Raw genomic sequence first — 22,536 nt, 5'->3', positions numbered from 1 at the left:
AGAGAAAGTATTTGTTGGATGGGTGATATTTGAATAATGGCTTTAGTCCCTAGTCGTATTCAGGCATGAGTATTTTGTGGCAATTGCTGTTTTAGTGTTTCAATACATGTTGGATGAACCTGATATGTCTCGGTCATACACCTTTGATCACATTAGGTCAATTATTTACTATGGTGTAAACAACTTACTCTCTTTCCCTCAATGCATCAGCTCTTTTCTCAATCGTGATCTCATTTCCAATCAGATGCAGTACATTGATGTTACATTTTTTATTTCAGTGGCTCATTAAACTTGAGTGATGGCTTCCTATCTGAAAATCACCCTGCAGTTGAAATATTGCATAAGTGGCAATGACAACTCCGATTTTCCCACAAGTGAAACTTGTGGACAGATAAGATTCCTAAATAAACAAAGTGCATGTCAAGACTTATTTTAGTGCCCGTAGGGACCTCAGTAGTTTCTCTGTTTGTCTGCTCCTGCCCACACATTTCTGTGTGAACAAGCCGTTAGGTTCCACATTTCATTGTAAAACATAAAGCTTATCAGAAACTCAGCAGGGGTGTGCAGACACTGGCAGAACCAACACCTCTCAAGGTGATGGTAACAGGCCAAGAGTGATGTCTGGCTCTCAGACTGGTGCACCCTGGAGGAGCATTCCCATGGCAGGGTGAACTGTAGGATCCTTACTCTATGTGGAGGAAGAGCTTTCAAATGTTGACTTCACCGGTCAGAATGAAATCAAGTGTTTTAAAGTGCACAGATGCATCAGCTTTTATTATCAGCTCGGTTGACGAATGTGCATGAGAAGCCTCCAGAGTCTCTGCACACTGTCTCCAGAGCCAAACCTCAGGGCTCATTACGAGGCGAGGGGTCATTTTAAAGTCCCAGAAAGTCTGTTTTTAAATACTGACTCGAGCCTGGTACTCAGAGGATAAAGATCGACAATAATATTTTCCTGTGTTAACATACCTCCTGCTTATTTGTGATTAATCAACTTGGCCTTACTGATTACTGTAATGACTAGAACAGCACTCAGAGTACATACCTCCTCCAAGGGCCAACGGGCTGCTCATGAAAGCACATTTAAATTCCAGATTTCTATTTGGATCCAGTCAATAATCGTTCTTGTTGGAAAATGCCCTATCAAACACTATTACAGAAAGTGAAGAAAAAAAAACAGACCATAATATCGTGGGCTCTATCCTGACCCATTTTACATCCTTCCACCAGGTGGTTAATAAAATGCCATAGATTATAAAATATTAGACCAATACCCAACATAGATATTAACAACATGAAAATGTCTACTTTCTATGAAGGCATTTAAGAGATCATTCATTGTGTTCAAAACACAGAAAAACATTTTACATTTTAAAAGTCTCTCGTTCTGGCCTTGTATTTTTTTTTCCATGACGAGTCTCTTCCCCCTCTCAGTCTCAGGTTTCATTTCGGTTGGACGGGGGCTGTGCTATTAGGATTACCTGTGGCCTCGGATTAGTTCAGTAGATTTATGCTCTGACTAAGTGGGATTGGAAGATGCTCATAGCTGTACAGATGCATGTTTTGCCTGTCTGAGCTTGTTGTTGGAGATATAATCAGAACAGTAATCCACAGCTCAAACTCTGTGAGCTCTTATTGACTTACACTGTGGGAGAGAACCCTGCAACTAACCCCTTAACCTCTTAGTGTGCACCATTTTAGTCCAATATTGCACAATCCTACTTGAATACTTGCATATGGGCACATCTGCATGTGATAAAGGGCCTGTGAGGCCTTAGCTGAAGCAGTCCAGCTATTTATAATCATAGTAGAACACAGACAGCAGAAGGAGAGTGTTTGGTCACAGAAGCTGCAGACCAGTTCTTCAGGCACCCGTACTCATCAGGATCAAGCGCTGAATAACCTACAGCCTCCACCGACCTCCTCTTATGGACCCGATGGAGGAGGATCCGGTAGGTCCCGGTCAATGGGCTCCTGCAGTCCGAACAGGGATTATTTTGCAAATGAACTGTCACAATGCCCAGATCCGACAGCAAACCCTTAACCTCCTGCTCCTCCACACACAGAGCCTGCCCCGCCTGGGCAAAGTGGGCCGGGGACAGCGGCAACGGGACGTACGGGCGAGGGTATTCGATCCCCCTCAGCCAAGTATCGTTTATAATCTGCGTGAGAGTAGAACGATCGGCAGGCACAGGCCGCAGCAGGCCCTTGATGACCAGCTGGCAGGGGTTGGGCACATAGGAAGGGATGCTGTAAGCCCCCTGGAGGATGCTGCGCTTCAACCTCCCCAGGTTGTCTCCGTAAAAAGGCAACGTGGCCGTCACAATGAAGTACAAGAGGACACCTAACGCCCAGGTATCACAGTGACGTCCAAAGTAGCCTTTCTCCTTAAACAGTTCAGGAGCAGCGTAAGGTGGAGAGCCACAGAAATTGGTGAGGAGCTCATTGGGGCAGCTCTCAGTGCTGAAGCCGAAATCTCCGACCTTGATGCAGTGGCTGGTGGTGTAGAAGATGTTCTCAGCCTTAAGGTCTCTGTGGACGATGTTGTTGTCATGCTGAAATATCACAAGAAGCATTTTAAGAGGTGAGTGGAAGAAGAGCTATTAGAACAGGATATATTTACTTTTACCTTTACTGATGGTTAATGATGAGTAGTATCTGTTTCCTATGTAAAAGCACTAAAAATAGCATTCAAATATAATTACAATAATTTCCATCATTATTATTATTATCTGAGTGAAAGGCAACAAAATACATTTATGCAAATCACGTGCGTTAAAATCAGTGTGAAATATTTTTTACTTATTCTTCCTTTTCTTCTACTTCAGCACATATCAGAGTCAATACTGCTCTTTATACATCTGCAAGAAATGGTGGAATTTTCCAATTATAACTTTATATAAAAACGCAGTGTAAGCTTGCAAATTGCTGAGCTATGAAACAAGTGTTTCCAATTCTCTTGGCTGTGGAACATGTGCCATATTATTGATGTCTATGATTTTCGTCATCTGTTCAATCAAAGTTTAATTTCCACTTTAAACCTCTCACATGGTTTCCTTCTAATAGTTGCTTGAGGCCCGACGTTGGAAACCCCACGGCTAAACTGCTAAAACTCACTTGATGTAGAACAGCTAAAAGTGTGAAATGCTATTATTGCATCAATCTCATTATCTTATTTCATCCTAAATATAATTAAAGGGTCACTCACATGATTCATTTCTGCAGAATTTGTACATTTGGGTAAAACGACTCAGTACTATACAGGGTTCAATGTAGTTCTCATGTTTTTTTATATTGTAGTTCACATATTTTTCACTTAAAGGATCTGAGGGAACATTATAAACACTTGATAACAATTGATTCTCAGTTTGTTTTGTTCTTTACAAATGTCATCGCCTCCCATCTTCATCTCTGTCACACATTTTCTTTTTGCAGAAAAGTTGAACGCATGGATACTCTTCTCTAATTATGTTATACACTGGATTTTCACATGAATTTTTTAAACATCCCCATCGTTTTGTTTTCTCACCCTTGTCGAGGGTTGAAGTCAGAGGATGACACACCTTTGACAGATTCGAAGCCCTATGAGGCAAATTGTTATCTGCGAGTATGGTCTATACGAAAATATTTTGATTCATTGATTGATTTATTTCAAATATTGTGCAATGTTTGTTTGCGTGAATGATTTTATAATCATACAATCAGAAAAGAAGCAGAGAAGATTAAATGTTTTGACATTTCTTAACTCATAATCATCAGTTATGCTGCCTATTGTTTTTAAGATGCGTATCACAAAATTACAACATCCCTGGTTGAAGAGTGACTGAGAAACATCACATCACATTCCTTCCATCTCCTGTCAACTCTCTACTGGCTCCATGACAATAAAGTCTCAAATCTCCCCCAAACTTTAAAATGCATTCAAGTCAATACATTCTACCTCAAATGATGATTATGGTCAGAACATTTACAGATTGAGCCTAAATTTGATCTCTTGTCTACTTTTCATATAATTCATCTGCATCATAAATACCTCTCAAAACTCAAGGACATGAAACACAGAGTTTGAACAGATTCATGCTTTTCGTCAAATGATGATTAACAATGAAACTGAAGCTCACCATGTGTTTAACAGCAGACACGACTTGTGCAAAGACCAGTTTGGTTTCCAGGTCGTTCAGCTTCCCCCTGGTGGTGATCCGGGAGAACAGATCTCCACTGCTGCCATACTCCATCACAAGATACAGTTTCCTGCTGCCCTCCATCACCTCATAAAGACGCACTATGTTCGGGTGGCACAGCTTCTCCATGCTGCGGATTTCTGAGGCCGTGAAAGACTGACTCTTCTTCTCCATACGCAGCTTGTCCATGATTTTGACCGCTACTCTCTCTGAGACAGAAGAGGAGGGAGAGACACTGATGTCAGAGTGATTTACAGAGGGTCTGATGAAGTAATGAGAATAAAGAACAAGTTTTATGAGTCTTAAACACACACAAATATAAGGAATTGGATGCCACGGCTAAATATGAGAAAGAATTTCCTTGGCAGCTAATTTAATTGAAAGATTGTTTCAGTCTTACTCGAAAGTATGACAAAAATGTGGCAAAGAATCAAGAACCCTCCTTGTGTGCAGACATGTACATGGAACACATTTTCATAACAGAAAATAAATTCACTGCAGGGGTCAGGGATCAGGGGATCAAATGTCATCGATACTGATAGGACCAAACCTCGAACTTTTACAAAGTGTTCAAAAGGTATACTCTTCAAGGTGCAAACCTCCTGACCTTTCGTGAGGGCATGGATGCCCAGCCTGACTGTGGAGAAGTTGCCCTGCCCGATCTCTCCTCGCAGCTCATAGAAGCCAATCCTTCGACCAAGCATCAGGTCGTTGACGATCTTCTCATTGTGGGCCATGTCATAGACGACCCTCTCGAATGGCGACTGCCTGAATCTCTCCATTTCGGTCAGCTTTGGTAAGGCACACTTGGCTGCGGAGGCCGCTGGTTTGACCAGCTTTTCCTCTTTCTTAGGCTCATCGTTGGAGATTTTGTTTGATTTCTTCTTCGGCCATAGCCGTGCTTTGATGGCTTGAAAAGTAATTTAAGAAACAAAGGGTTTGACATCAGTGCAAAAGAAAAATGCAGAAACAAATGTTTAAGGTTTAGGCACACTCCCTTGTGTTGTTACTTTTTTTTCTCAGTAATCAGTATTAGCCTTCTGAACTCTTACAAGACGTGTGTAGATAAATAGTGTGAGTGTTGCATGTACAGGACATTGATAATGAGCTTAACCTCCGTGTGAACTCACTTTGTCCTAAATGAGGCAAAACGTCTGGTCTCTTACATCAGCCTCACATCTTCAATTTGTAACGTGGTGAAAATGATGCACATCATTTATGACATGGATGGAAACAATAAATTATTATTTACATTTTAAGTTTATTCACATATATGGCTATTTATTATTATTTAATTATTTATTTTAGACATTCACTACATTATGATTGAGCTGTTCTCAGGATACAGTGGCCACTCTGCTCTTTGTATTTAATTTGACAAAGACTTGCTTTATCATAAGTTTTGTAGGTCTAAATGCTGATGCTGATATTCTTTGGACTATTTTCAATTTCCACATGCATGCTTTCGTTTTTTTAATGATGCACAAGAACAGGATGTGTCGACCTTCCTGTTTTCATTGTGTTCTAGGAAAGTCTTATTCTTGAGACACAGTTCTTGAACCCAAACAGGAAGGTGTATTACAGCTGCCTTTTAAAAAGTAAACCTTAAATCCGGTCTTTCCTTTTTACGTGAAATATTTAATTTAACGGTGTTACGTTACACAAAGAACCAGATAAAAGGGGCACATGTCAAACTGTTAATCCATGAGGATTTACTATGTGGGTGTTTTACGCAGATATACATACAGTAACTTCTCAGCACATGTGAAGAAGGTGTTTAACATTTTAATAAAGCAGGTAATGACAATCAACAGTTATTATTCTTAAACATTACTTTTAAACTGCGTATTTAAAGTGTAACACTGTGTCTCCTCCTGGTCATAGTGGGTTAAATTTAGAAGACGGTCGGCTCAGAGCACAGGATTACTGCTTTTAGATACAGTATTAGTGGGCCACGTCTGAATGCAGACGGCTATTTATACTGATAGTGTCTACCTTGACGGCATAATATGAATTAACAGAGCTTCAAAATTAGGGTTAAACTTCTTGTTATACAAACACAGACCACTGGCACTGAACTCTTCTTTATTCACTTTCTGTTATTCTTTTTATTGGAATCATCTCCACACATTATTTTTGGCTATATGCATTTCAACTTAAAGAACGTAGACTTTGACTTTAAGAAATGCACTTTACTGTATAAGAAACTGACTTTCCTTACCTAACACAAATGTAGTACTCTAATTACCTTGGATAAAAAGTCTCCATGGGTAAAATATACTCAGCAGCCATTCAATACCCCTCCATCGTTTTTATTTTTGCAGATTCAAAAATATAAGATAAGGAGCCTTTGTATGTAATGACAATTGCAAGCAATGGCTTCATCGAGGTAAATCAATCATTAGATTCAGGTTAACAGACAACAGTGCTGTTATAAATGTTATATGTAAAACAAGGGTCATGGTCACATTCTAACAGGCCACGATGCATCATTAATAAATGTTAATAAGTCATTTATGGAGGATTTTTTAAATAATCCATGTAACAGATGAATTAAAGAGATAAAAATACAAAGCATGTGTTATTACGCAGAAGGACAAAGACCAGCAACAAGTATTTATTTGAATTTAGCAATCCAGTCTATTTTATTGACGTGTATACCTAAACTATAAACCATTACTTAATGATCATTAAAGTCATTAAGTATAATTCCTAAAACCCTCTAAAAATGATGTCATTTAACACATTAAAATGATATAGAAAAGCACAAAGTGTGTAATTTTACCTGGGAGCTGCGGGTCCTTCAAGTCCGTCCCTCAGGCTGAAACACATGACTGTGACTCAGGAGCTTCACAGAACTAAGTCACTCCTCACAATCCTATTAACAGTGCATTAGTGGTCTGTTCATTAGCTCCTCTGAAATGATGAAAAACTCAGCTACGTGAACCTTTATTAAGAGTACAGTTTTAAGATTACTTTTGATTATTTTCCAAATGTTCCCTGGTAAATCATTGTCAAAATTAATGATCAACAAACAGGTACATTCTTTGCCAGAAAATGTAATTATTCACATTATTAACATAAAGATTATGTAAAGCAAATTCAGGGAGCTGTTTAAGATCAGCAGAAAATGTAATTTGTCAGGAGGATATGTGGAAAAGGAAATATAGAGGTAAAGAAGTACTTTTATTAAATTATCCTCAAGTTCAAGTCTTTGCTGATTCTTTATTTTTCTGATTATTAAGTTTAGACTGTTAAGGAAATTTAAATATTCAATATTCTATTACTAAAAGGAATCAGAAATAACTAGATATGACCCCATGCAGAACGATCAATGTAGTTGCTCAAAGTGAAGAACTCACCTGATGCTGCAATCTATGTGTTCTGACACATTTTAGCATCTTTCAGCTCCCTGGTTTGGTTTTTACGGCCCTCAAGTTTACTGATCTGCTTCACATCCACTTCACTCGTCAGAATCTCCTCAACTCACCACACGCTAACCCTACCTGGCCTGCACCAAAACAGACAAAGTTAACAACAAGCTGGTGAACATAGTGGAGCATTTAGCATAATCACTAGCTTTAGCTTTAGCATCTCCCTCACGGAGAACAGATTTATTGAGTATATTCAACTTAGTTAGTTGCTTACCTGAAACTCTAATAATAATAATGTTTGCCTTATGTGTTAATGAGCACATGTTTGCTAACATTGCAGACAACTTGGGGGTAATATATATATAGATTTATTCTATTTATTTATTTTTAAAAATACATTTAAATATCCATACTGCTGCTTGTGACTTATCCACTCTGCTTTATCTTATCCCAACCTCGGTGAAAGGAGACCCGCCCCTCCCCATGCCTCTGATTGGTTTGGATTTTAGCATGAATAGTGATGATAGGTTAGATGTAGGGAAGAGTACCAGGATAAGCCAATCAAAAGCGAGAGAGACGCGAGTCTGTTTCCTTCTGGGTGACTGAAAAAAAAAATGCTCCAAAGCGAGAACCTGTTTTGATTGAAGTCTAATTCTAGCCAATAGCGAATTCCGTATTTATAATCTGACCAATCACCGACGAAGATTAGTTGGCGGGAGAGGGAGAGGCGGGGCTTGAGGAGGCTAGCAGGCCTATAGGACGGAAACACATGTGGCGCTGCGCATGTTATTGTCATGTGCGACATGTAGCTTGTTAACTGTAGCGACTGGTTTATGTGTATTTTCATATATACAGCTATTGTGTTAAAAATGGCCGCAGCAGTGGCGACGCCTGTCACCTCCACGGAGCTCGACCACGACCGGTGCGGGAGCGAGGAGGAGAGCCGCGGCGCGGAGGAGGAGAGCGGTCCGCAGCAGACAGGCCCCCCGGCCGCAGTGAGCCACAGCCGGCTGTCCAAACTCCCGCTGTCCCGCATCAAGGCGATCATGAAGACCGACCCGGACGTGTCCCTCGCCAGCCAGGAGTCAGTGTTCATCATCGCTAAAGCCACAGTAAGAGCCGCAGCACCACGCGGATCCGGTCCATGTGACACTAGCTCGCATCTAAACGGAAGCTGGTGAACAAATGTCTACAGACTGATGGTGTTTCTCCATAATATATGATCAGTGTAAAGTATAAACTCCAACTGAGCCACTGAAGATCTGAAGAAATGTTTGAAATGATTGTTGTTTATAGGCTGCAAGAAGTGTAAATGTGTCATATTATCATCAACATTAGTGTTATTGTATTGTAAACATGGAGCTAGATCTTACAGAGAACATAGTGTTTAACATTTTCAATCACTCACTTTGTCAATATGCAACGTTTAATACTAAACAAAATGTAACACAAACTGCTTCACATAAAACCAACCTCCTATTACGAACACTCACACACCAATGGACCCTAGTAAAAATAGGAACTTGAGTAAACTGTCTCACCAGTCGTCAGGAGTGTGCTCAAAGGCTCCCTCCGAAGACATCCCCATCCAGGAGGCCTCCCCAGCACCAACCATCAAACGGGGGTCCCAGGATTATAACTTCTGCTGGTCTTTACCTATGTAACCTAACCACCCACCAGTCAGGTGGTGGTAGAACCGAAGAAACCACCCAGACTCCATTTCTGACTGATCTGAGCTTTTAAGAAATCGCAATTGAATAAATTATCTAAACATAATATATCTTGTTAGGAAGCAATGGCTAAAAGTGAGCAGTGTCACCATACCTAAATCAAAGCTGCTTAAATATCATGATACCAATATTTACACACTACCATGAGCCTGTTTTTTAATTAATAATCTTAAATCTCATCCGACTCAGCAGTGTCTTGTGTCTGCTTCGATTGTTTTGTCAACATTAAAGCTAAAACAGTGTGGCACAGCCTCTATGCCTGTGGAGAATGGAAGCAGAGCACAAATCAACACAACTCACAGGTTTGTGGCAGAAATGAAAAAGTACCAACACCGAGCAACACGAGTCAGGCTGATGAGGGTTGATCATTTGTCCAATGAACACACACTCAAATGATAGGTACACAGCCTGCTGAAAAGTGTATGTCAAGAGCGTAACTAGCTGTGTTATGATTGGTTCTGCTTACCAAGACAGTAAAAGTTTTTTTCCACTGACAAAACTGGGATTCTCCTGATGCCACCCATAACCAGTCCAACTGTGACGGATGCCCCAAGGTGTTTGTGAAAGAGGGAGGGTGACTGGTTGATCACCGTCTGCAGCTTTTTGACCTTGTTTTAGTTTTGAATAATAATAATATGGTTTCTCTTTCTTTTAGGAACTGTTTGTTGAGATGATTGCCAAAGACGCCCTGGTGTACGCCCAGCAAGGGAAGAGGAAAACTCTGCAAAGAAAAGACTTAGGTAATCACTTTAAAGAAATTCTCCTGTGCGATAATAACACACAGGAGGACTGTGCTTGAAAATGGGTTCATGATATTGATGTTAATGACTTTAAACTAAACTTTCGTTTGCAAACTTATAAATCAGTTTGAACTTTTGTATCTTCTCTTGTCATTTGTCTCAGTCAAATAATTTCCCTTCTCTTATTTTTTTTCCTCCAAAGACAATGCAATAGAGGCCATAGATGAATTTGCATTTCTTGAAGGTAAGCCTGATCCCTGTAGGTACAACGTATCCCTGTTATCCATGCAGTAGCCTTCATCCTAGTTTGATGTGAACCTCACTAGAAACTGTACTTCATGTTGTGTTAACACAGATCACAAGACCTGTTACACCTGTTAGCGTTTCCATGTCTTTCTTTGGCCGGACAATCACACAAATCTCTCCCTCCTTTGGCTAGAATTTAATGGTCCTACACATCATCTGCTTTGCTGACTTCTCTCTAATCTGTGTAATTTACAGTTATTTCAATTATTGCTCAACATTCATTCGTTGTAACTCCCCAAATACCTGCTTGTTGGAAGTACACACACAGTATCATAGAAACCTCACTGGGACCTGGCGTTTGGCTGTGTAATTACAGACAGACCAGCATGTTTAAATATTAACTATGACAAAGGCTTTATGTTGATCCTACGCAGAAGTATAAACCAGCCTATGTTCACACTGCAAGGTACATCCAGTACATTTAAATCTGATTTAGTTCTGTAATTACTTTAAGTGACATTTTTGTTCTGTTTGCGTTATTTTTACTACGTTCAATATCAAGTGACAGGCAGGGATCAAATCCCATCAGAGACATAATGTTCAGCATACTCAGTATTCACATAGATAATAGACTTTGTTGACCTCAGTATGTGCCAGTACAAGTACTAACTCTTCTTTATTATCTACAGGCACTCTGGATTAAAGACCGCTTCAGGAGACCAATAAGACATTGAATATCAGCAAACATCCAAGAAACTCTCCATCACAGGGACACATTTTACTGTGGAAAACTTTCTGGTACTTTTCTAAGACACTCTCTGTCCACAAGTTGCAGTTGCTGTTTGTAAATTCTTTTCTATAATGTGCCATTAAGAGTTGTCATACTTTGAAAACATCGATGGTGATGTGTACATTATTTGTATATACTTGAATACTGCACAGTGGAATAAATTTAAGTTTAAAACCTTAAATTTCTGTCAAACTGAAAAGGTCTGTCGTCATCGTTTTCACCAGCCTTAGATACCAGTATATTTGAGATTTGCAACACAAATATTGTCATATTATGTCATGAGTGAGTACAAGTTCACTTAAGAGCTTGAGATTAAAACCAATAATGCATTTTAGCCAGAGTGTACATATTACTGAAGCAATACGTTATTTATCCACAATATGACATTCAGGACAAACAAATCAGTTCTGATATATTTATATTTTTTTACTTTTTCATTGTAATGGTATCCCTTAAACACTAGCAACATGCTTCATGTTTCTGCATCATCATTGATTCTTTCAGTTGAATGCCTAATCTTGGCCACACCAGCAGAGTGAGCAATCTGAAGTGACCAAACCTTCCTCAGTAAAGACCCCCGCAGGACTCCCATCAACAGAGTGGACGCTTCCACTTAGTATCACATGTTCCCATTATCATCAAGTGATGATGTCAGTGGTTGGGTGTAGCTGAGAGTGTAGAAAGATGTTTATCTGGGGAAACTAGCAGCACTGGATGAAAGGAATTAGTGTCTTATTCAAAACATGCAAATTTAAAAGAATGCAAGTGAGGTGTTTGTAGACAAGCTTCCCTGCAAGTGACTCAAACTACAGATGTGAACCTGACAGACCATTGGCTGATGTAGCTTCCTTTTAAGGTTCCTGTGCAGCTCAGGTGGATCCGATCTGCTCAGGTTGATATATGGGGGTGGAGCTAAGGGGGGGATTTCTGATGTCACAAATGTCTTGGCACCATTAAATGTAATAGGCCAATCCCTCCCAAATGTCCACACCCCCATAACCCTGAGAGGTCTGAAAACACCTGTGTGGGTGGAGTCCAGGTGTCTGACACTTTAACCCTCTGCAGTGAGTTTATTTAGAGCCCTGTCCATGGTGCTGATCCTGGGACCTCCAGGGAGGCAGGAACTGTCCAGGGTACTGATCCGTAAAATCGTATTTAGACTTTACGATGGTGTATCATGTTGGCGGACTAAAACGATTGTTTTCGTTTTAGTGGAGATATTAGGCTGTAGGAGTATTGCCAAGTTGTGCTTATTCCAATTCACTTCCTGGTTGGTCACTTGGACCAAAAGACCGTGACATGTATGCATAACAAACAGTAAATATTCCTCTTGAGAGTTAGCATTTTATCCAATATAAATCAGGTACAGATATACATAGATGGTTTCTGTATTTAACATTATGGTATAGCACAATGGCGTTATTTCCTCAACTTTACAGGAACATTACGTCTATTCTTAAAGTTATTAGATATATATTTAATATAATGCAATCAACTCATTCAAAACCAAAATTGGCCGCTGCAGCAAATTTGCACATGGCCACAGTACAAAACAAGGCAATGTTGAAGAAGTGAGTCAAATGTCAAACTCAACATAGTAACACTGAGGAAAGTCCCACAGAGCCTCAAGTTTGCATTAGGAAGGTATCTGAATGTCTCTTGACCTGAGATGTGTGTTGTTCTTCCTGGCAGAATTTGTTAAACACTTCCAAAGTGTTCGGTTTCACACTCTAGGCACATCAAGACCCCTCAAGTTTTTGCAGTGGGGATTTTTAAAATAAATGCCTGAGTGTGTTTAAGCTGATTTTCTGGGTTTAGTGTTTCGGGCAGTAATGAAACAGAGCTGTGAGAAGCACAGATGTTTGATTTCAGAGGAACACCAGTCAACTCCCTGCAGAGGAATTCCTGACTGGCACAAGGGAACACGGATTGGATCCTTTCTAATAAAACATAATCAAACGTCAAAGGATTGGACATCATTTTATTTCCACAGTCAATAAAGACATTCCATTAAGGAAATCTCATGTGAAAAGTGTAGAGCCTCTCCCTGTCTAGAGCAGAACATTAAGAATGAATCTGATGGTCCTCATTCATATTGATGGAAAATGACATACTAATAGAATAAAGTTTCATCCTGTGGCTCTCTTTATCAAAATCAGGCTTAATCACTTATTCTGCTGTAAAACAATATCAAATAGATTCATGACACAAATTAAAATTACATTTAAGATGACTGGTACGGATTAATGTACGATTTATTTACCTTTAAAAACACAGACAATCTGCCTGAGCTCAAAATTAAAAAGTTTTCTCTGCAGAGAGGCGACTTCTCTCACTACCTGGCAGATCTGGCTTTGTTAATCCCGTTATGCCAAAGTGTGAGTGCACTTGGCTTTTAAAGGGAATGGGAGATGGCACCCTGGTATGTAAAAAACCTTTTGAACCATGGACCTGGCGTTAATTTCGCAAAATGTGGATTTGAACACACCCTTCATGCCATTGTACTATGTGCTTTAGACCATGTATTTAGGTCATTAAAATAGAGCCATAAGAATGTACGACCATAGCAGCTTTGTGAGACTGTACTAAACCTCAGCAGTGCTTTGAGCTAAATGGTAGCATCAGCCAAAATGCTCACAAAGACCACTTTAGCCATTTTGCCATAAGGCAAATATCTCAATAGAGTTGCTCAAAAATCTTGTAGATCTACATTGAGAAACTTTGTCACTGACCCATATCAAGATGTATTCATTTTAAGCGGTAACAAATTATTCCATTCTTATTTTATAAATACTAAAATCATGGAAAAGCATACAATTAAATAAAAAGTATTATATTCTAATGTCTCTATTTGGGGATAAAGGTTGGGGAAACAGTCACCGGCCTACTTGCAATGGAGGAGGCCAAAGGTCATCTGTACCGCAGGTTGGTTGCTTCATCACAGTTCTCATAGCATTCCAAATCATCACCAGGACAAGGCTGGCGACACCCTCAGTCTTCAAGGAGCACAAGTCCGTCTGGAGAGCTCGGCACCTGGACCCTGGCCTGCAGACGGAGGAACACACGAGTGGACAAGAGAACATTATACAGATAGTAACGTGAATCTTACATGTATCGTTCAGACGTACAACATGAAGTGAGAGGCCTCTCAATGTTCATCTATTTACTGAAGTCCCACTTGCATAACATACCTGCACACAGAGGAAGACAACAGGAAATGAAGGAGCCAAGCGTTTGCTGCAGGTGACATAAATAAACCTCAGAGTGGAGGCACACATGTCCTCAATCAGCCCTCAAAACACAGCCATTGGCTCACAGCAAACATGACATCACAAGGTGTGGTCAAGCTCTGATCTGCCGACAATCTCAAGTCTTTTCACACATCAGCTAAATCAAAGTACTTTTTAATGAAAACATAAATGGTGATGTATCTACAGCCTAAAATTACATATTCACATGTGTAAATACATAACTGACTTTCAGAGGAAGATGAAATAGATGTAATCCGCTTCGGAAAGAAATAAACTGCAGATAATTGATCTGAACTTCTGAGAATAGCAACACATCAAGCGAGTCAGTGGAGCCTTCAGCCAATCAGGGCAGAGTTGTGTCATCTTAGAGGTGCTTCTCAGGTGCAGCCGGCTCGCTCCTGTGAGGTTTTAGGGTCATGTGACACGCTGACAAATCTCTCACCAGCAGAGGCACATAAAGTCGAACAGACCTCTACACACACTCATCCAACAGGCCACCGATTAGTGTGAAGGCGTTGATGCAGTTCTGCTCTGTTACAGTTACAATAATGACACCTCGAACACAAAGTATATCTGGTTTGTTTAATCCATACTTAAACTAAAACAGTAATGACCTGGAACTATTCATATAATTGGGATATAATTAAATAAAGCTCAACCTGCTTTCACCCCATTCTTTTCCAATCTTAATCCACAGCACTGGTTGAGTCATTCATCACCATATCAAGATTCTCAACAATCACCAGTGTCAAGAGAGTGGGGGGGATTCAGACATCAAATTAAAGTCTCTGTTTCCCTGTTTTGAAGAATCCCTGAAGTATTTCCTCCTTTCATCTGATCTCTTTGAAATCCATCTCCGATACAGTAAAATCTCTCTGGCTGCTTCATGCATGACCAGCACAGTTCACCAACACCCCCCTACAATCTCCAGGAGGCCATACCATCCTCACAGACTTTACATCTCAGGCTCCCATCAGAGACGGAGACTTTACCCCGTCAGCTCCACTACACTCTGCCGCTGCTTCTACTTTGTGATTTTCCACATGTTCGCGAGTCTGCTCACCTTGACAGGAGATAATTTAATCGCCTCAGAGATGTGCAGAAAAGGCATCTGGCTCCCAAGCAGACCTGTAGTCATGTGGAAGGTATGTTTTTGCAGCTGAGATTCCAACCTGAGTTCTTGGGTCAAATTCTTCAACAGTTAACCCCACCCCTAACACATACACACACATGTATATACACATTTCTACTCCAACCTCACCTCTCGCACAGGCTGCATATTTTCACATCCACTGTTCTGATATGTGTGACATGCTGTTGCCTTGTTGTCTGGATATCTCAATTTCTCCACCAAGTGTTTCAGGAGCCAAAGAATACTGTTGAATCCTACAATATCTGTCTATTACATGGATCACATTAATGTCTCAAGCAATATTTCCCTATGTATGTCTGTCTTTGTTTTTCTTCAAAAGTACAATGTGCTCCAATCATTTAGGGAATTGAAGGGCAAAGTATTGGTTTGATATATGTAATGTTATATAACTTTGACAATACTTCTATAGCATTTTCTCCCTCATCATTTCTGTATTCTGTATTAAATGGGGCCACCCAGGTAGTTTTAGTCAGTTAGTTTAGTAAGTTATATTTAAACAACACCTATTACCAATGAATGTTACATTACTTTTTGGTTTGTAGATGCATGTGTCTTGCTTAACTGTGAGCTGATAACTGACCAAACACAAAACATATCACTGTATCAGTGGTTTCACATCTATAATGGAATTTGATAGCAGATACTTTTCAGTTATCTAAATAAACTACAAATCTCAAACTAAGGTGGGGCCAGCCCATGAACTGCAGTGTTTCGGGTTCATCTCAGGCCCATGGACATTTGTTAATGGTTAATTTCCTGTCATTTATCTTGTGTCTCTCCAAATATGCATTTGTTGTCTGGATTTTAACACTGACCAAAAGTGCTCCATTGCACCTGTAATCACACCCAACAGTGATGTCACCATACACTGGCTTACACCTCTGCATCCCTGAAGCTGGGCGGACTGACAAATTTCACTTTAGGATAATCCTGAAAAAGTCAGCAAATTTAAACAAAAGAATGTTTGTCCCTGAAGATGTTGGGTTTTGTGTATTATCACAAGTTTCAAGGATACATAGCTGTGGAAAACCACAAATTAAATTCCATTTTCTATATTTGTGTTTACGTGGTAGTGAAAATTCACTTGTAGCCCATTGGCTAGTTTGTTCTATTAGGTTTGGGGGTTTGAGTGACAAGAACCTTTCAGAGAATAAAGGTTTTTGTCGAGCAAAAAAAAAGTGTTTCCTGGCCCCAGTAAGGGTTAATGGATTGACCGTTATAACTCTCTGGGTGCTGTTATATGTATTATAATGTAATGTGTGTCAGACCTGATAGAGTTGACAGCAACACTATCATGTATTGTCTTATTAAAACCTATTATGACTCAATTATTATCATCAATTGCCAAAGAATGACACAATTTATGTATCTGTCAAATCAAACCAGTCCTCTGATCAACTGTTGTACACACAGTTGTTTTTGGCATCGTCTGATTTCTGCATCTGTGTTTGTCATTTGTTGGTTGCTTCAAAGGAATATGTTCCAGAAACAGATGCCGGCCAACATCAGTCTCTCTGGTTTCTCTCGTTATAATCAGGCCCCGATGCTGTTTTCTGTTGAAGCCTCTCTGTAATGGATATGGATGCTTGACTCTCAGATAAAGCCTCCAGCTTACTCTTGTGGTATTCTGTTATGGAAAGAAGGTAACAATTTATTATGATTTATGGCCCAACAGGGAGAGCCCGCAAAGACGTATTAACGGCACATTATTCAAACATTTAAACCACTTTATTGACCAAATTCATTATATTTATTTGGTGACAGCAATGCATTGGCATGAGTTAAACCATAAAAAAGAAGTAAAAGCAAGAAAACATTTTCTTATTGGCTGCAAGACTTCCCAGTTTATTCTGGAAGTTAGAGGCCTGGTCAGAGGGGCCAAGTTAAACTTGGTAAGATTTGTTTTAATTTGTTTGTAAAATGTGTAACATTTATCAGCAGAGATTTGTGACGCAAGCCGAAATACAAGTTACAGTGTTAGTAGAACATACAAAATACAAACATATCATCAGTCTTTGATGTAAACGATTTGTCAATAAATTGGACTAGTGGGAGCAGACTGCATTAAAAACTGATAGTAGCAAGATGCCGAAGATAGAACCTTGTGGAACACCACCAAATCAACAGACAATGGGGATATTTCATACTACAAATCTCAATTCATAACACTTGTTGGGGATAAATGAGGCTGATTGGATAACACCCTAACCCTGTCATTGGGGGTTAAGCTAATTAATGCTGGTCAACACAGTTTATAGGTTTGTCTGGTACTTTTTGGGGAGTTCAAGAGAACATAACTAACTCCGACATGCCACTCTTTGGACTAATAGTTTCCCCTGCTACATCATACATTGCCAAACCCAGGTTGACGGAATATTGTTTGGAAATGATGGCATTTTGTGCCGTAAAATGCCCAAACTAGGACTGATCAAGAAACATGATTCCTCGTAGATTTCACCAATTAAATCTGTTTCTGTCCTGGCAGAGACAATGCACTGAGAACAAGAGAAGAGGTGGGATGAAAGAGGAATTTACAGCCTCAAATGAGACAAATGAGCCTTGGCATCTTATGTGAGGAGACAAGAAGGGAGAGATGAGTGAGAGGTGAGATGAGTGTGAGAGAAAAGGAGGATGAGGGAGGGAGTTTTGTTGAGCGTGAGAAAGACTGAAAATGAAAAAACAGAGGGTGGGAGGGAAAGACGGTAAGACAGAAAAAGAGAGGTGGTGGAAGTGAGTGAGTGAGAGATGGGCAGGGAGGTATAAAGAGAGGGAGGGAGTAATATAAGAGAGGCAGCCATAGAGGGAGAGGTGACAGAGTAGATTATCCTCCTCTCCTGTACTCCTCTCTGCCAGCCTCATCATGGCCATGCTGCAGATGTTGACTGTTATCTCTCTGACTGTTATCCTTCTGGCATCTGTGGAAGGTAGGACACAGCCATACTTACTTTGTGTGTGTGCATGTGTGTGTGTGTTGCATGTCTTGTATGAACCCTGCAGGTGGACAGTATAGCCAGAGAGCGATGGCGAAGATAGAAAGAGGAGAGAAGAAGGAAAGAGGGATAGCAGCAGCAGGAGCAGCGGGGAGGGAGGCATGGATGTAAACACAGGGGCAGCACGCAGGAGGACGAGCATCTGAAATCACACACACACACACACACACGCAGAAAGAAAGCAACTGTGTCAGGGCTCAGTCTGTGTGACGGTGTCACAGCTTTTATTTTTTGAGATGTTGCGAGAGCACTGGAAGTGCAGCGATGAGCCTGAAGATGGATTCTAGATCATCTGAGGCATAACAAAGCAGCTCTGTCCTATTTTACAGCTCGTACTGCTCCTGCTGCTTCACATCACACTTTAATTTGTTTACACATTTGCTGTGGATGAAAAGGCACCACGACACACCCTCCACGCAGACACACACTCCTCCTCTCTTTCTCTCACTTTCTCCCTCTTGTTTCACTGGCATGCTCACGTGTTTTTGCTGCACAATGGGATGCCATTGTAATTCCTCTGGCATTCTTGTGTGTGTACATGTGTGTCCATATCTGAGAGTGTATATGTATCCAGAGGGCATGAGCACATTCTGCGGAACAGATAACATTTTTCTGTCTGCGGAAGCTGCCAATACACTGTCTCAGTCTTTTATAACATCAGAACACTGACAGAAGAGAGCTGAACCTTCATGCTTTAAAATGTGTCTCCATCTGATTGGAATGGAATTACCGATAATGCACAATAATGATTAGTGTTTGAAACTTTTGTGGCTGTCCTGGTTTGTACTGAGAAATAGATTTTCACTTAGATATGGCCTTGTTTGCAGAAACAAAAGGTGAGAAACAGCCAAAATAACTGAGGGATCTTGATCTTCCTTTTTCCTCATTTTCTTTCTTACTCTGTTTCATGCATGTGTCTCACAGGTAAAGGGGTACAGATGCAGAGAGATGTCCAGTGCTGCATGTTGTACTCACAGGGCAAGGTGCGCACCAAAGATGTGCTGCGGTTTGAGGTGCAGACGGAGGGGCCCGACTGCAGTATACAAGCCATCATGCAAGTATTCCAACTATCCACTCCTGGAGCTAAAGAGCACACAGCGATGTGCAGGCATGGAAAATATGCCTCTCGTTATAAGGGAGGGCAGAACCGGGCTGAGAGGCATTGTCATCTTTCCAGGTCATGTTGTTATGGCAGGGCTCGGAGCTGTAATTGCCAGGGAAGTAAGAAAGGAAATATGTGGGAATAACAAGCCATCTGAAAATACCTTGAGAGCCAGCTGAGCCCTGCCGCAGCCAGTCAGTCAGAACAGCAGGGTTTAGTTAAATAAACCATGTTGCATTGTGATACCTATTGTTTCCAGCAAGTGGGAGAAATCAGATGGAGCTTAGGGAATGAACAGCTTGCTTTTTCATGTGGTCAATCTAACAAAAACATGACATTCTCATAGATACAAGAGTTTCTTTTGGTTCTCTCTATTCCAGTGGTCATCAACCTCCGTTCCTCAACTTTTGGTCATAGTTTGACTTCCTTTTCTACCAGAGAAAAAAACCATATTGGACTCGTTCAAGTCAAATCAAAACATATTTTCTTCATGATTCCAGTGTGCACAAATTCTTGCTGCACCTCATGGACATCTTTGTAGTCCTTCATATAAGTGCTGTATAATCGTTTCTCCCTTTGTTTCTGCTTCAGCACACAACAGATTCTGGATGTTCAGAGTTCAGCAGAATGTTGTTGTCATCCTTTATTGTGTATTTTTTGCAGTCTTTACACGAAGAAGGCGGTGAAATGTGCAGACCCCAGAGACCGGAAAGTGAAGAGGTTGCTGCGAAAACTCCTTCAGAGACAGAGAACCAAGGCCCACCGAACCATGTGGCTCCTTCCTCATGACAACCTGCCCGTCATGTCCGAGGTCAGCCACAATGTACATTACAGACACATTGCTGTTACTCCCTCCAGCAATACACATGTGTCATAGTCTAATTTATTCAACGATGGTAAATACCTTTGACTTTCTGTCTCTGTATTGAATATTCTGTTATAAATGGGAATAAAAGAGATTTTCCTGCTATTTCCATGTCACCTCACGTGACCTCAGTCATAAATAGAATTGATCATCTTGTTTTCATCAGGACAAGAAATATAACTGGGCGGTTCTCAATTTGGAGTGATGAAATGGAGGAAAACTCACAGTCATAAGTAAGGTTCTCTCTAAACTTATGTTTGGTGAACTGCATAAAATATGTACAGTATCTCACAGTGGCTCTTTCATATGTCTCATCCATTATTTTGCATTCCTCTCCCTTTTCTAAAGGCCAAGTAAACTTTCAGCAGCTCGTCGTCCTAACACAGCGAAGCTCGCTGTTTCTCCAGTCGTGTCGTTTCTCTCTCTCTCTCTGTCTACACTCTCTGTCTCCCTGGGACCAGACCTGGGCAGCAATACATATTTAAGTGGCTTTAGATATTTGAATATGAACTGTGCTTGAAATATTCCTAAACACGTGGCTGGAACAGTCTAAACAAAGGAGTATTTACTTGTGAGATAAGTTGAATTTGTTATTATTATTATTTCTTAATGGCTCATACTGTTATTTGCTGGAGTCTGCGTGGAAGTGTCTCCCTCTACAACATAACCACTCATGACTGATGTGCAACCAGTGAACAAGTTGTAAGTAAAGAAATGAGACATGTGCAGTGATATTAATATTGTATATCAGAAAGACACTTGTATACCTTCATTAATGTGTAATGTCACAGTGCGTGTGCAGGATCTTGGGGGAACTGATACAGATTTGCACCTCATTTTGTACAATCCAGGTCTTAGTTGTCTTAAAAAATCCTTGTTCAGGCTTCGATCTTCTGTATCTGACTGTTAGAAAGCTCAACTCTGTGTCCCATGAAGAGCAAACGATATTGTGCCCACTTCGTATATTGACTGTTTGTAAACTAAGTATTTAACCCGTGTCAGTCTTTTTAAATCAAGCCCTCAGACATCGACCAGCTATTTCAATATCTATCTGCAGTTTACATTTGTCTTATTCACCAATAGTATGTCACTAAACTATGCCAAAGTATTCATGATTCAGTTCACTACATGGCAAGGCTGTTAAAACTTAGAGGGCTCAACTGTGTGTGAAACACACAAGTATTGTATTGTAGAAGAATGCACTGTATGTTTAAAGACAGTATCTCAAGTCGGCAATTTTATAAATTAATCTGAAATAATGACTCAAACCGTCTCATCTGTCTTTTTCTGGGTATCTTTTGCATTTTGTATAACACAACATTTTATTTATCCATGCTGCATTTTGGTTCAGGTCGAAAGCCTCAAGAAATATTTGGTGCATTATGAATTTAACAGATTTTTATTAAATTGTCAAGTCAGAACCAGGTTTTTTATTTAATTCCTCCAGTTCTGCCCTAAGCAGTTCAGCATGATAGTGTTAGCATGTAGCTCAAAGCACCGGCTGATGTGCCCCAGTACATCTCACTGAGCTGCTAAAGCACATCTCAGGAAGGTTCGAATCTATGAGGCCAAACACAAAACAAGGCTCTAAATCTTGTCTGCCAAAATAAACACATGTTATTGTAACATCTCTGCGAAGGAAGAGAGTATAAAGTTATTATTGTGGGTCTATTGGAGAAATCTGGGTAAGTTTCGAAACATGCATACTGCCACGAAATACAATAACAAGAGAAACACATTTTCTGAGAATTACTAAAGATTTTTTGTCAACAACAAATCATATATAAATGGTTGTAACACAGAACCCATGCAAATAAAACTAATTTGATATAACAACATGTTTATATGAGGATGACGGTTTCTAGCCAGGAGAATATCCTCCACCAGGGGTAGCCACAAACACAATAATGAGAATCACAGTTCAATTCCTGAGCCATTTATTTGTCACATTTTTCATAAGCTGTTATAAGCATCAAAACTAAAGAGAAACCTCTCAACGAGCACAAAAGTGGCACAAAGTCATACGAACTTCCAACTGAACTGTAACGTATAAACCTTTTCACTTTGCACTGCACTTTCCTCTAAAACACCAAAAAACATAAAGCAACTGTACA

At 40.2% G+C, this 22,536-nt stretch overlaps 3 protein-coding genes across 3 annotated transcripts; 2 read left to right on the top strand and 1 right to left on the bottom strand.

The window, feature by feature from the left end:
* Positions 1-419: 419 nt before the first annotated feature.
* LOC128448168 (serine/threonine-protein kinase NIM1) lies at positions 420-8,360 on the bottom strand. The gene is made up of 5 exons (XM_053430728.1): positions 8,252-8,360; positions 6,967-6,996; positions 4,789-5,091; positions 4,122-4,390; positions 420-2,555 (listed from the first exon to the last, which is right to left on the bottom strand). The coding sequence occupies exons 1-5, from the start codon at positions 8,358-8,360 to the stop codon at positions 1,803-1,805; spliced, it is 1,464 nt and encodes a 487-aa protein (XP_053286703.1). The 3' UTR covers positions 420-1,802.
* Positions 8,290-11,242, top strand: pole4 (polymerase (DNA-directed), epsilon 4, accessory subunit). The gene is made up of 4 exons (XM_053430751.1): positions 8,290-8,667; positions 9,941-10,025; positions 10,228-10,269; positions 10,961-11,242. Exons 1-4 carry the CDS (start codon positions 8,389-8,391, stop codon positions 10,972-10,974), a joined length of 420 nt encoding a protein of 139 aa, XP_053286726.1. The 5' UTR covers positions 8,290-8,388; the 3' UTR covers positions 10,975-11,242.
* Positions 11,243-18,218: 6,976 nt separating this feature from the next.
* Positions 18,219-21,690, top strand: ccl44 (chemokine (C-C motif) ligand 44). The gene is made up of 5 exons (XM_053431408.1): positions 18,219-18,389; positions 19,380-19,509; positions 20,221-20,368; positions 20,589-20,655; positions 20,771-21,690. Exons 1-4 carry the CDS (start codon positions 18,326-18,328, stop codon positions 20,625-20,627), a joined length of 381 nt encoding a protein of 126 aa, XP_053287383.1. The 5' UTR covers positions 18,219-18,325; the 3' UTR covers positions 20,628-20,655; positions 20,771-21,690.
* Positions 21,691-22,536: the final 846 nt, after the last annotated feature.

This window comes from Pleuronectes platessa, chromosome 9 (genome assembly GCF_947347685.1).
Source record: "Pleuronectes platessa chromosome 9, fPlePla1.1, whole genome shotgun sequence".
Classification (NCBI taxonomy): domain Eukaryota; kingdom Metazoa; phylum Chordata; class Actinopteri; order Pleuronectiformes; family Pleuronectidae; genus Pleuronectes; species Pleuronectes platessa.
Note: the sequence above shows the minus strand (reverse complement) of the source record. Positions and strands in the feature narration are given on the sequence as shown.

Coding starts and splice junctions, on each gene's coding strand:
- ccl44 (XM_053431408.1), top strand. CDS start 18,326: ATGGCCATGCTGCAGATGTTGACTGTTATCTCTCTGACTGTTATCCTT. Junction 19,510..20,220: donor TGCAGTATACAAGCCATCAT/GCAAGTATTCCA, acceptor TATTTTTTGCAG/TCTTTACACGAAGAAGGCGG. Junction 20,369..20,588: donor ACCTGCCCGTCATGTCCGAG/GTCAGCCACAAT, acceptor TGTTTTCATCAG/GACAAGAAATATAACTGGGC.
- LOC128448168 (XM_053430728.1), bottom strand. CDS start 8,360: ATGTCGCACATGACAATAACATGCGCAGCGCCACATGTGTTTCCGTCC. Junction 5,092..6,966: donor GAAGGACCCGCAGCTCCCAG/GTAAAATTACAC, acceptor TTACTTTTCAAG/CCATCAAAGCACGGCTATGG. Junction 2,556..4,121: donor TGTCTGCTGTTAAACACATG/GTGAGCTTCAGT, acceptor GTGATATTTCAG/CATGACAACAACATCGTCCA.
- pole4 (XM_053430751.1), top strand. CDS start 8,389: ATGTGTATTTTCATATATACAGCTATTGTGTTAAAAATGGCCGCAGCA. Junction 8,668..9,940: donor TCATCATCGCTAAAGCCACA/GTAAGAGCCGCA, acceptor TCTTTCTTTTAG/GAACTGTTTGTTGAGATGAT. Junction 10,026..10,227: donor TCTGCAAAGAAAAGACTTAG/GTAATCACTTTA, acceptor TTTCCTCCAAAG/ACAATGCAATAGAGGCCATA.